The sequence below is a fragment of the Onychomys torridus genome, chromosome 11, assembly GCF_903995425.1.
Source record: "Onychomys torridus chromosome 11, mOncTor1.1, whole genome shotgun sequence".
Taxonomy (NCBI): Eukaryota; Metazoa; Chordata; class Mammalia; order Rodentia; family Cricetidae; genus Onychomys; species Onychomys torridus.
In genome coordinates, this window is record NC_050453.1 from 60,981,106 (window position 1) to 60,995,010 (window position 13,905).

Below are 13,905 nucleotides of genomic sequence, written 5' to 3' on the forward strand. Positions count from 1 at the left end.
TGAGAACCACTGGTGTAGAGGAAAAGGGTTTTGAGGAACAAGCTATCGGTAAAATCTGAGAACACATTCCCACCAGAGACTGAGCAAGAGCAAAGGAGAAATGGTGAGATTACAGTGGAGCTCGCTAGAGGACACCCACCTAGTGACCACTTAAGCCTCCAGTCAGGCAGGGCAGCCTGTGCTGTCAGGCGGCATGGGAATGACATTCTTCTCCATGACTGAGTCTAGTCATCACAATGACATGCGGATCCAGAGTTGTCATTCTATACAAGGTAAGGCCTATTCTGGTAACCCAGCACAGGTACAGATGTCAAGGAAAGGGCAAGGAAACTGCTCTTAAGGGGGTCTGAAGAGGTGTGACTACCAAATGCAACATGCGTTCAAGGGAAATGCCGGGGACATGTGTCAGGACAGTCAGCAAGCTTGAATGTGGCCAAAGACTGGATGTCAGTGAATCCATACTGACTTCCTGATTCAGAGAACTGCATGGTGATATGTGGAATCATGTCCTCGTCTGGGGAACTGCACACTGTAGTGTTTAGAGATGAGGCAACCTATCTGCATCTTGCTCTTAGAGGCTTCCAAAAGATGAGACATAACATGGGGGACAGGGGTCAACTGGGAGACGCTAACAACTGTCTGAGCAAATACGTGAGCTCTTTTCATGCTTCTGAAAGTGTTCGTGTATCTCTGAAAGTACTTCAAAATACTTTTTTTAATGACCCAAAAGGACATCCAGTAAAGACACAGTTCTAGATCCCAGGAAATAAAGAGACCAAGAGACATACCTTGACCCTACAGGGAAAAAAAATTCAACTATAGTAACAACAGGATTCGGTATATTTATAAACAACTTAATAACAGTTCCTCCCTTGTCCTCACTGCTGCCCTGCACGAATCTTGGTTCTTCCTCTGGTTTACTGCTCCCTCTTGGAGCTAATCTAAGTAGTTCAGAATGAAATTTAGAATCCAGCTCCACAAGCTGAGGCAGCAGTACTCCAACTTACAAGTTCATTAATGAAGAAGCCAGCAGAGAAGCTTGACCTTCCAGGGCCTGCAAGTGACCCCTCCTGTTCATCCAGGAGTAGAGGAAACATCAGCACATACAAAGAGTGCAGGCATCCTCCTTCCCACTCTAATTAGTTTTAGTCTATACTAAGAAGACCGCTTTTCCAGTTAGGCTGGTAGGAATTCTCTGTCTCTCCATGGAATAAGCACAAGAGAACAGGTCAGCTGTTCTTCCAAGAGAAAGTGAAATCACTTTCTCTAGAGGGGCCTTGTATGCTAAAAACCAAGAATGACTTTGCTCCCAGGGTGTTCTTCTCCACATCCTTCCTTGTGCTTACCTGTCTTCACAACTTCAAAGCTAAAGTCTGTTCTACAGGATATTCCTAAGAAATAAACTCTGTAACAGCTCAGCTATGGTCTCTCTAATAGGAATAGAAAGGGTTTTCATAGAAACTAGTCTTGTAACCTAGCTCCTTCGGGGCCCTGCAAAGTCTGGGTAGAAATGGGGGAGAGAAAAACAGAGGAACAGGGGGAAAGAGAAAAGAGAGGAAAGGAGAGAGATGCAGGGAATCTTGTGAACTTCTCTCCCCAATATCTGGAGTGGAAAGGGTAAAAGCCACCAAAGAGAAGCCAATCTGACATAAATAATGCATTAAAGTTCTTAATCTGATTAATCTAAATTTAGATACTTTACATCCATCCAAGTAAAGAGATAAAAGGCACTTAAAAAAAGAAATGTATTTTAAAACTCAAAGACTTTTATGAATACATAACCAAGACATTATTCTTCAGAACAATTCTGACGCATCAATTAGCTAGACATGTGAAAAGCAAAACAGTTCTGAGATCCTGCTTCCAGCTTCCTGCCCAGAGAACAGTGCCCCCAGGGAACAGAAGCGTAATTCCAAAGTGAGCCTGGTCTAAAGGTTCCCACAGCCACATAGCACAGAGCTGGAGAGTACATCCACACCATTCACATTACCCAGGAGAGGGCAAAAATACAGGGCATAAGATTGGCACTTCAGATGGGGAGAGGAGGTTGTCAACAGGTCCCCATGCTGTGGCTGGCTTTCCTTCAGGGCTCTGGTCTGGACTTGAGAGGAACATACATAAGGGACTTTCCCAGAAACCCTGATCTATACAGCTCAAAGCAAGAGTGCACATGTCCCTATCGCCACTCACATGTTCTCTGTCAGCTCTCAAGTTCCAAGATCCCAAACCATCAAAGAACTGAATCCTCAAGCCCAGGAAGGGACTGACCTGAGACTGGGCATCCGCACAAGGGACCCAGCCAAAGTCCTGGGAGGTAAGAAAGTAAAGTGCACCTTCCACACACCCATTATATTACTAATGCTCTGTACCACATCGAGGCTATTTTCCTACATGCAGGGTAAATTCACCTTGGATCTTGCAACTCTTGTGTGTGTGTGGGGGGGGGGGGGGTGGTGAACAACCCACGTTTCCACAGGAGCATCACATCTTCCTCTAAGAAAGGCAAAGATGGGTGGATCACTAATGATAATGGGATGGGATACATTCGCAATGAACCACACAAACAGGGCAATCATCACTACTCACAAAGCAACTCCTTTTTAAAGTTGTTTCTTTTAGCAGAATGGAGATGAGATCCTGGGCCTTGCAGTTAGGTAAGCTCTCGCTACCACTGAGACAACCCCCACCCCTCACTCAACTCTATCGATACAGTATTTTTTTTTTTAAGTTTTTCGAGACAGGGTTTCTCTGTGTAGCTTTGCACCTTTCCTGGAACTCTGTAGCCCAGGCTGGCCTCAAATTCAGAGATCCACCTGGCTCTGCCTCCCGAGTGCTGGGATTAAAGGAGTGTGACACCACCGCCTGGCTTCAATACAGTTTTGTTTTGTTATGTTTTTAAAGATTTATTTATTTATTTAGAAGAGGGCACCAGATCTCATTACAGATGGTTATGAGCCACCATATGGGTGCTGGGAATTGAACTCAGGACCTCTGGAAGAGCAACCAGTGTTCTTAACCTCTGAGCCATCTCTCTAGCCCCAATACAGTACTTTTAATGTGTGTGTGTGTGAAAACATATATGCATCATGCACATACCTGTAGAGGTCAGAGGACAACTTACAAGAAGAATTGGTTCTTTCCTTTTACCATATGGATTCTAGGGCTTGAATTCAGGTCTTCAGTCTTTTGTTTGTTTTGTTTTGTTTTTCAGACAGGTCTCTGCATAGTCATGGCTGTACTGAAGCATTCTATGTAGATCAGGCTGGCTTCGAACACACAGAGATCCATGTGCCTCTGCCTCCTGAGTGCTGGGATTAAAGTTGTGCACCACCATGCCCTGCTTAGTTCTTCAGTCTTACATGTTCTTCTGTCCATCATTCTCCATCTCTTCAAAGACAGGCGATGGTTAAGGAGGCAACCCATCTATAGACGACCCTTCACTGGGGCCTGATGAAATGCTAAGCTTCCTTTCCTAACTGCAATTCTAGAGTGGCACATCTCAGGTTCCCAGGTAGAATGACTTACATAAAGAGCTGCTGAGTGCATGGACACTGAGAACTCACTTCTCACACCTTGATGGCACTCTGGTCTAGTTAGTACTGTGAGAAAAATCATTCTTTAGGACATGAAAACAGTTATTTTGGATAGGGCATGGACTCTGACTTCAGCTCAACTAGGCACAGGGGCACATGTCTATAGTGCCAGCTACTCAGGAGACTGAAGTAGCAGGATCACACATACCTGGGAGTTGAAGAGAGATGGGAGACAGACTGAAAAGGAAGGGCGCAAAGGCTATTGTGCTCGAGAGGCCATTTCCTAGCAAGGTTCTGATCAGCAAAGGCGGTCCCTAAAGCCCTGAGCCTGAGGGAGCAGGAACCAGGTATGGGCTCTGAGGAGGGTGTGCCACATTTTCTTTACTGAGTGGGATAAGGACTCCTACTACAGTAAACCAGCACTTGTATTCCTAAGCCAGGCCAGGGAAGCACAGGAGCCACGGAAGCAGAACTGCCCTGAGGCCTGGAGACCTGGCTCCAGTTCAGCACTGTCGTGTCCCCCCTTCCATCTTCTTATCCCTCCCCTCCAAGCCCATGCTCCCACTGGCTAATCCAGTGTTCACCACACCCCACCACAGGCAAGAGCCACAGCTATTAACACCTACACGTGAGTGTAGTGTCCACCGTCTGTCTCTAAGTGTCACGACTTTGTATGGCCACGTCAGACAGTGAGACAGAAAGGATCATTTTTTGTTTTCTGGTTTGGATTTTGAGACAGGGTCTCACTATGAAGTGCAGGCTAGCCTGGAACTCTGTATAGCTTAGACTGATCCTGAGGCCCAGATCCTCCTGCTTTTCAAGTGCTCGGCTCCCAGCCACAGCACCATTGCTGACTACACTCTGTGCTACAGATTTCCAGGACAAAGTCCGTTTTTAGTAAGTGTTAGTGCCTGGCTTCTCAAATTCTAAGAGTGACCAAAGGAGGCCCAAGAGTGCCCAGAGACACATCTATTAAACAGCAAAAAGCAAACAGCTATTAAAAACCCAAGAATTAAAATTCATTTTAAAAGGCCTATAATGTAGCCACCCGACCTTCCTGTTTTCAGTTTATGTGTTACATGTGTATAAGTTCTAGGTGAGATTATACCTCTACAGAGGACCAAGTTCAGGCCTCCAACTTCTTTCCCATCACCCAACATATGAAAATAGGTGCTCTGTAATAATAACAATTATCATTAGTTTTTCTTACAAGTGTAAGCCAAAGTAGTGCTGCACACCTATAGTCTCTGCACTCGGGAGGTGAGGCAGGGTTCCAGGATTGAGGCCAGCCTGACTTACATCTTGAGACTCTATTTATTGAAAGGAGAAAATGAGGGAGAAAGAGGGAACTGGTATCCACTCACCCAAGGCAAGGCAAATTTCTTTACTTGACTCTTTAACTCCCATATGTAACATACTGACCAGCACATCCCAGGCCCTCACATGTCTATCTAATAATGGCTACTGCAGGGATGGGTGTGTACGTGTAATCCTAGCACTTGAGATGCAGAGGAAGAGGGATCCCTTGAACAGAGCTTAAGAGCAGCCCGGACGGATGAACACGGGGAGACCGTATCAAGAACAAACGGCAGCCGCTACTTACCAGCCCCTTGGCAGAGCTGCTCTAAACACGCAATACTAACTCCCAACAATCCTAGAGGTAAGGACGACGACAACCCCCAACTCCAGATGAGGAAGCTGTGACACAACACAGTTATGATCAGTTAAGACCAAAGGGAGGCAACACAAATGACAGCGTTCCAACCAGACATACATGAGTCACTCCAGCTTCTTAAAATGGAGCGCTTTAAGAAGAACTGCAATAACCAGGCCCTGCACTGGATCATAAAATAAGACAAATGTTTTTCCTTCTTCTGTTTGGTAATATTCGACCCTGCCTTGCCTACAAAGGGTTCAAAGCCTTTATCTCATTGCTTCTGAATGCTCTAGCAGAGGAGAAGAAAAGAAAAATAACAAAAAACTCAACAGGTCGAGGGGTCTCTCCCGCATGGCTACATGAGACAACTTGAATATGGAAGAACAGACTCAATGAACCTCCTTTTACAGCTCAGTTTTCTTTGTACAAGCAAAGCTCCTCAAAGCCACAACATTTTAAGAGCTCTGTATAATCAATACTGCCCCCACCACCACCCCACAGCCCAGGCTGACCCAGAACTCACAGTCCTCCCATCTCAGGCTCCTGAGCACTGGAGTGGCTGGCATGGGCTGCCATGCCTAATTCCATCTACTGCTTCTTTTCCTTTCTTCTTTTCTTTTGAGGGGGAGGAGCAGTGTGAGACAGGGTTTTGCTAAGTAAACCTGGCAGGTCTGGAACTCCCTATGAAGCCCAGGCTGGCCCTGAATTTAACAGCAACCCTCCTGACAGCGATCCTTCTAATTGCCCCCAGGGCTGAGATCACAGGCACCCCTCCTACCCTGAACCTGGCCTCCCGTCCACACTGAACTTGTAAAATCCTGAAGCTATTTATGTACTATACACTAACTTAAGTGAATACATACCTACCAAAAATAAGAGAAGTGCTATTTTGAGGTTCTTCCCAGGTCCCTATGGTTGAAAGTGAAAGTTTAAAAAAAAATGGTGTTATGTGTTAAGACAAATAGTATGCAAAGAAATATTTCAAAATGCTGCCGGGCGGTGGTGGCACATGCCTTTAATCCCAGCACTTGGGAGGCAGAGCCAGGCGGATCTCTGTGACTTCGAGGCCAGCCTGAGCTACCAAGTGAGTTCCAGAAAAAGGCGCAAAGCTACACAGGGAAACACCGTCTCAAAAAACCAAAATAAATAAATAAAATGCTTTATTATTGTTGCCATCTTTTTAGTCCAACAACTCCAAAATATAGTCATTTCCAGATCATCAGTTGCTCAAATATCACACTGCGCTAAACCAAGAAGGGCCAGTTAGGTTAAGAAGTCAGTGCCCCTTTCCTCCATGTCCTGAGTCCCTATTAGTCAGAAACCAACACTCACAAAAGAAAGCTGAGACACCTCCCAGGGACTTTGTCAAGGAGCTAATTGTCTTTATGGAGGAGTTCTACTCTCCTCTCTAACACCACAATAACCAGGACAACAGCATCCTGCACCCAGACACAGAGAGAGATACTTGAACCTCTGGTGCAGTCGTACCCCCAAACATAGAACCCTCACGACGACTGGGAACAAAACCAAACTGGTCCCCACCCTGTCATCTGTGCCCTCCTGGGATTTTATTGAGATGGGCACATTCCAAAGGGTAAAAAAAAAAAAAAAAAAAAAAAAAAGCTTAAGTATGCAAAAATTAGATCACGATGCAGTCAATCAGAAAAGCCAATTAAGCAGGAATACAAAGGTGTTTTTGTATGTCTTAGGTTTGTCTTTAAAGAAAACAAAAGCCAATCAAGATGCTTGGAAATTTGAAAATCTCCATCTAAGTCAAATCCATTCTGATTTTTTTAAGGAGTAACTCTGAGACAGTCCCTTTAAAGTCAGAGCAGCAACAGGGAGCTTTTAAAGCAAAGCTGCAGGAGGGTCTTCGGATGGAGGAAGTTGCTGCAAAGCATGGAGGGCATATCCTCTTCAAGACAGCAAGTCTCTGGGTGTGTCAAAAGCACTTCAGAAGAGGTAGATATCACCCTAGAGCTCTCTATCTCCTGAGATAAGTAAGATCTTTCTCTTGGCTGTGGCGCCTTTAATCCCAACACTCAGGAAGCAGAGACAGGCGAATCTCTGTGAGTTCAAAGCAAACCTGGTCTACAGAGTGAGTTCAAGACAGCCTACACAGAGACACCCTATTTCAAAAAAACAAAAATAAATACATATATACACACATATACACACAGAGATACCCTGTCTCAACAAACTTCCCCCCCCCCCGAAAAAAAAGACAAGAAGAAAAAAAAAGATCTTTTAAAAATACATATATTCAGCCAAGCAGTGGTGGCATTTCATGCCTTTGAGCCCAGAACTTGGGAGGCAGAAGCAGGTTGAATCCCTGTGAGTTCAAGGCCAGTCTGGTCAACAGTGAGAGTTCCAAAACAGCCAGGGCTACTCAGAGACACCCTATTTCCAAAACCAAAAATAAATAAATAAATAAATATACATATATTGGGGGGGGGGGTGTGGTGGCCAAGGTCAACTTTCAAGAGCAGGTCTCTCCTGATCAACTTGGCAGCAGGTACATTAACTGGCTGAGCTATCTTGCTGGCCCCAAACAAGGACTGTTTAAATTGCTATCCTGAGCAATGGAACAGCATCATTGAAGACTCTATCAGAACTGACCAGCACATCTTTAAATCCCCTCTTACAGAGTCTCAGGCAAATTTAAGGTATTAAACATACATCTAATATGAGTGAAGGGTTCAATTCACAAGTTTGCCTTATGTCCAAACTTGTCACCAGCATCTAAATTCGTATTTCTGAAAGTGTTAATAAAACACCTGTATCAGATCCCAGCATCTTTGACTACTAATTAGACTCTTAGGACCCACCGACCATGGTTACACAACAAGAATCCGTGAGACAGAGCCTGGGACATGGCATTTTTTTTTAATACTCTCCTGTGGGTATTTTCATCCACATTGCATCTTGAGAATCACTAAATAAAAACCAAGGACATATCTATTGTTATGATGTCCCCCAAACACATCCATATGGAATACCAGTGGCTTCTCCCTTCCATCAACTTCCTGAGTAGACAGTTTCCCTCCAACTCAGTTTAAAAGCAATCAAGCGGGCTGGTGGTGGCGGGTGGGGGAGGCGGCGGCGGCGGCGGCGGCGGCGGCGGCGGCGCACGCCTGTAATCCCAGCACTCGGGAGGCAGAGGCAGGTGGATCTCTGTGAGTTCGAGGCTAGCCTGGTCTACAGAGCTAGTCCAGAACAGGCTCCAAAGCTACACAGAGACACCCTGTCTCGAAAAACAAAACAAAACAAAACAAAAAGCAATCAAGGAGGATCAAAGATCTTGCAGTATTTAAAGTGACTTGGGACCTCTGACACATACCAGAAAAAAAAAAAAAAAAAAAATCAAGAAGGGCAAGTTCTTTAAGGGCTCAGGACCGCCCCACTCCACCCCCAACAACAACAACAAAAGTCTTCCTTAACTCTTACACCATAAGCGCAAGTAACATCTCTGGCGAATTAATTGCTGGCACCTTTTAGGTATCCTTTTCTTTGGCGACTCCAAATCCTGTTTAGAGGGCATCTTCACAGGGCTGCCTCTGGATTGGATTACAATCATTTCACACACCCAATCCCCCGCGCGCGTACACACATGCCAGTGCAGTCCCAAGGCGTCCAGGGACTCCAGGAACACCCAACTTCATGCTTAACTGGGATGACTCTGATCCCACACTGCGCACCCCCAACTCCAAGCAACTTTCCTACTCCCCGCTTAGCCTTTGCGGGTTCTGCGCCCCCGGTCTCGAGCCCTGGCCACCTCTCCCCAGGGATGTCCTCCCACCTTGTCTCAGATCCCCCCGGCCCAGGCCCCGCGCCGCCCCCGCGGCCCACTCTCACTGGCCGCCTCCTCCTGGGCTTGTTTTGCTGACAGAGGTGCCACCCTCCAATTTTCCTCTCTCCTTCGGGCCTGTCCTCCTTACCCGCTGGCAGCGGGGCTTCGGCGACGTCGCCGGCAGGGCCAAGCTCGGCCGCGCCGCCGCCCGCGGGGGAGGAGGGACAACTGTGGCTGTGGGAGCATTTGATGTCGCGGAAGAACTTCTGGGTCTCTCGCAGGTTCTGCCGCAGCCGTCCCAGGTAGCGGCGGTAGCGGCCGAAGCCCCGGCACAGCTCGCGGATCATTCCGCCGCCTCCCGGGCCGGGCCCCGAAACGGACTCGCCGGCCCACGGCAGCCCGTCGGCCTCCATCGCTCAGCCGGCTGTCTCGGCGGCTAGCTGCGCCGCTGGCCCGGCCCCCTCCTCCCGCCCCCTAGCGCTCAAGGGAGGCGGAATCCGCCTCCCAACGCCCCTGCGGGCGCTCCGCCGGGCCTCCAGCCTCGTCACTGCCGCGGCAGAGCAGCCAGGGCGCCCGGCACTGGCCAGAACCTTTCTCCGCTCCCCCGCGGAGCGAGGGAAGCGCTCACCGAGGCACCGTCGTTGCGCGGGCTCCTGGGATTTGTAGTCTGGACTGGGTGGAATGCCACACCGCCCACGGGAAAGCGCGGGAGCGGGTGGACCGGAGTGATCCCTGTGCTTACAGTCGTTTCGTTTAAACTGTGCTCTTGCGCCAGGCGGTGGTGGCGCACGCCTTTAATCCCGGTACTCGGGAGACAAGGCAGAGGCAGGCGGATCTCTGTGAGTTCGAGGCCAGCCTGGTCTCCAAAGCGAGTTCTAGGAAAGGCGCAAAGCTACACAGAGAAACCTTGTCTTGAAAAACAAACAAACAAAAACAAAAACAAAACAAAAACAAAAAAAAGTGTTCTTGCTCTGTACACAAGTCCCCAGGGAAAGGCAAAACCAGGCAGTCTGAACGCCGGTAGAAATGGAGTACCTCAAATCGAAGCGAAAGATTTTAATAGTCGAAAGAGGAAATAAGACTGAGGCCAGAATATCTCTATGGTTACCTCAGATGGACACAACGGATACTAGAGAATTGACTGAAAATACCCTGGGAATAGTGAAAAGTTTCCTGTTTGTGTGACAGTCTACATTTTCTTTTTTTCCTGCTCTAGATGTGAAAGGGGGTTTGTGAAAGGGTGGGTGAGATATAAAAGAAAGGACAGTTAGTTTCTTGTAGAGCCGGCTGGATACGGGGAAGTTGAGGTCTGTAGCCTTCTAAAGCTTTCTGATTATCTTAACTACGTTTCTGCCAGTGTGGCAAACTTCCATCACTCAGACTGTCACGGACTCTAACACAATCACAAGAGGGACAGACTTGACACTAGTTAACCTCTTCACCTTTTTCCTGTTACACACACACACACACACACACACACACACACACACACACCTTGCCTTGTAACCTAAGGCACAACCCTATTTTATCAACTGTGATGTCTGGACAAGTTGATTTTTAAGGCTTTTCAGTTCTTAAGTCTAGCTTTAAAATTTTACACACACACCCAACTCATGGTATCTTGAGTAACCTGTACTCTTAACTAAAAGATGTCATTATGTTAGATTAATTTGATGTGAAATATGGAGCCTTTAACAGGGACTTGTGGGACTTTCTAAAAGCCCTCCGATTCAAATGAACCTGCACTTGGATGGAGGCTAGCCACAAAGAGGGAGCCTCGTGTGCCTTCCCGTTTACTCCTTCCTTTGTGCGTTCTCCACTGCCCATTCTTCTCCTTTACAAGTCTGTATTACCATGCTTTCCAAAGGGCTCAGTAACTAAAACAGAAGTGAAAACACAAAATGGTAATTCCAAGAAGAGAAGGTTGATAGTGTTGTTTAAAAATAGAACATGGGATGGGTGTGGTGGCACATTCCTTTAACGCCAGCACTTGTGGATCTCAGTGAGTTAAAAACCGGCCTGATCTACACAGTGAGTTCCAGGCTAGCCAGGGATACATAGTGAGACCCTGTCTCTGTTCTAACAAAACAGTGCATGATGATTTATCACACACAAGAATTTCCAGCTAGTGGGATCAGTGGAGAGAACACTCAGGCTGGAGGAGAAATCCATCTAGATGAGATACACACAGTGAGACACACCTGTAATCCCAACACTCAGGAGGCTGAGGAAGGACAATCACAAGTTTATGGCCAGCCTGGACTACATAATGACCTCATCTCAACATCACAAAACTATTCTTTAGTACGTTATATTTTTAAAAATAAGTAGGAGGAGTCTGGAGAGATGGCTCAGGGGTTAAGAGCTCTAACTGTTCTTCCAGGAGTCCAGGGTTCAATTCCCAGCACCTACATGGTAGTTAACAACTGAACTCCAGTCCCCCTGCGCTGCACACATAGTACACAAACATATAGGCAAAACAGCTATACACTCAGAATAAAAATAAAATAAATCTCAAAAAAATTTAAGTTAGAGGTTGAGGCAGGAGGATGGTGAGGTTTAAAGTCTGCCTGGGATACATAGCAAGTTCCAGGCCAGACATAAGTAGTAAGACCTGTTTCCAAAAAGAAAAGTGATATAATTAACCGGTACAAACTTCAGAAGACATAAATGGGACGTGAGGAAAACTAAGTCTCGCATGGTTTTCCATCCCTGTCTCCTAGTCGCCTTGTTCCCTGCAGGATGCAGCCACCATGGTAAAATTGCACACGTACTTTAAACACAAGCAAACACCATGCACACTCTGTTACAGCCTCAAAGACTTTCTTACCGGAACTTAAAGAGCTGCTTCATTCTTTTGAACTGTGTAGTCTTTGACCATAGGGATGGCATGTTTTGTTGGGCAAATCCTTTACTGATGGGACTTTCAGGTTTTGCAGCAGGAACTAAAATCTATGCATCATTTGAAAATGTGAAAGCATGTATCACCATTTTAGATCTGCCGAGAAAAGCAGTGTTTTGTTGTTACTTAGAATTTTTAAAGTTAGGCTGGTGTTGCTCAGTTGGTAGAGTGCTTACTAAGCATGCATAAAACACTGGGCTCAGTCCACAGCACTGCATATACTGGGCATACTGGCACAAGTTTGCAGTTCCCAGCACTGCATGTACTGAGCATGCTGGCACAAGCCTGCAGTTCCCAGCACTGCATATACTGGGCATGCTGGCACAAGCCTGCAGTTCCCAGCACTGAATATACTGAGCATGCTGGCACATGCAAACCCAACACTTGGGTGCTAGAGGAAGGAGAATCAGAAGTTTAAGCTAATCCTTAACCATAGTGAGTTAGTTTGAGGCCAGCCTGGGCTACATGAGGCCGTGTGTGTGTGTGTGTGTGTGTGTGTGTGTGTGTGTGTGTGTGTGTGTTGGGGCTGGAGGAAAAGCTCAGTGATTAAGAACACTGCTTGCTTCCTGGGTCCTGGCACCCAGCTGACCCCAAGTTCAGTTCTCAGCACCCAATACCTGGCCATCCACATGGTGATTTACAACCATACATAATTCCAGTTCCTGGGATTCAAAACCCCCTTATGGCTTCATTGGGCACCTGGCACACACATGGTGCACAGATATCCATGCAGACAAACATTCATAATTTTTAAGATTTAAGCCATTAAGGCTGAAACAGTGAACTGTTGTACAAAATTTATTAAAGATGTGTTACATTCGTTTATGCTGTGGAACATTTGTTTAATGATGCAAAGATGTGTTGCATTCTTTTATGTTGCATTTGTTTAACTCTGTGAAGCTGCGTTACTGTGCCTGTCTAAAACTCCTGATTGGTCTAATCAAGAACTGAACGGCCAATAGCTAAGCTGGAGAAAGGATAGGCGGGGCTGACAGGCAGAGAGAATAAATAGGAGGAGAATGAGAGAGGGATTGAAAGAAAAAGTAGAGAAGGACATCAGGGTCCAGCCACCCAGCCACACAACCAGCCAAGGAGTAAGAAAGAAAGAAAAGATACACAGAAACAGAAAAGGGTAAAAGCCCAGAGGCAAAAAGATAAGTGGGATAATTTAAGAAAAGCTGACTAGAAACAAGCCAAGCTAAGGCCAGGCCTTCATAAGTAAGAATAAATCTCCCTGTATTTATTTGGGGGCTGGGTGCCAGGCCCCCCAAAGATCAAAGAGTTAAAAATAAACAACAGTGAACCCTTCTTAAATACATATTTATTCAAATACTTAATTCAAAGGATAAATGGGGGAAATGGGGGTTTGAATGGGAAGAGCAGAGAATTTAAGTTAATATAAAGAACTGATGAGTTAAATAATTAGTGAAAATGAACTCAGATCTACTTTTATTTTCTCCTGGAATGTCATTAAAATGACAAGAAGGATTTTTTTTTTTAAATTTCTTGGAGCATGATCTCACTATATCCCAAGCTGGCCTGGATTTCATTCTGTACTCCTCCCAAGTGTCAGAAGTTGGTAAAGGCTGGCACCTTCTTGTCAGTTCTGGAAATATAGGCTGAACAGGGGCCATGAACAGAAATTAAACAAAGATTTGGGGGCTGGAGAGATGGTTCAGCGGTTAAGAGCACTGCCTGCTCTTCCAGAGGATCCAAGTTCTTTTACCAACACCTACATGGTGACTCACAACTGTCTGTGACTCCAATTTCAGGAGATCTGATACCCTCTCCAGGTGGTACACAGACCTACCTGCAGGCAAAACACTCACACATATAAAATAAATAATAGTTTTAAAATTGAGAAAAAATAAAAGGGTTTTAGGGGACCAGTGAGATGGCTCATTGAGTAAAGGCACCTGCCAGCAAGGCTGAAAACCTGAGTTCAATTCCTGAACCATTCATTATAGGAGAGAACAGACTCCCAAAAGCTGTCCTATGGCCTCTACATACTTACTGTGGCACT

At 46.1% G+C, this 13,905-nt stretch overlaps 1 protein-coding gene across 1 annotated transcript in view; it reads right to left on the bottom strand.

The window, feature by feature from the left end:
• The window catches only part of Dstyk (dual serine/threonine and tyrosine protein kinase), a 46,719-nt gene extending 37,144 nt beyond the window's left edge, over positions 1-9,575 (bottom strand). The window contains exon 1 of the mRNA XM_036202252.1: positions 9,129-9,575. Coding sequence (XP_036058145.1) covers positions 9,129-9,393 — 265 coding nt within the window. The 5' untranslated portion in view covers positions 9,394-9,575. The remainder of the gene's footprint in view (positions 1-9,128) is intronic.
• Positions 9,576-13,905: the final 4,330 nt, after the last annotated feature.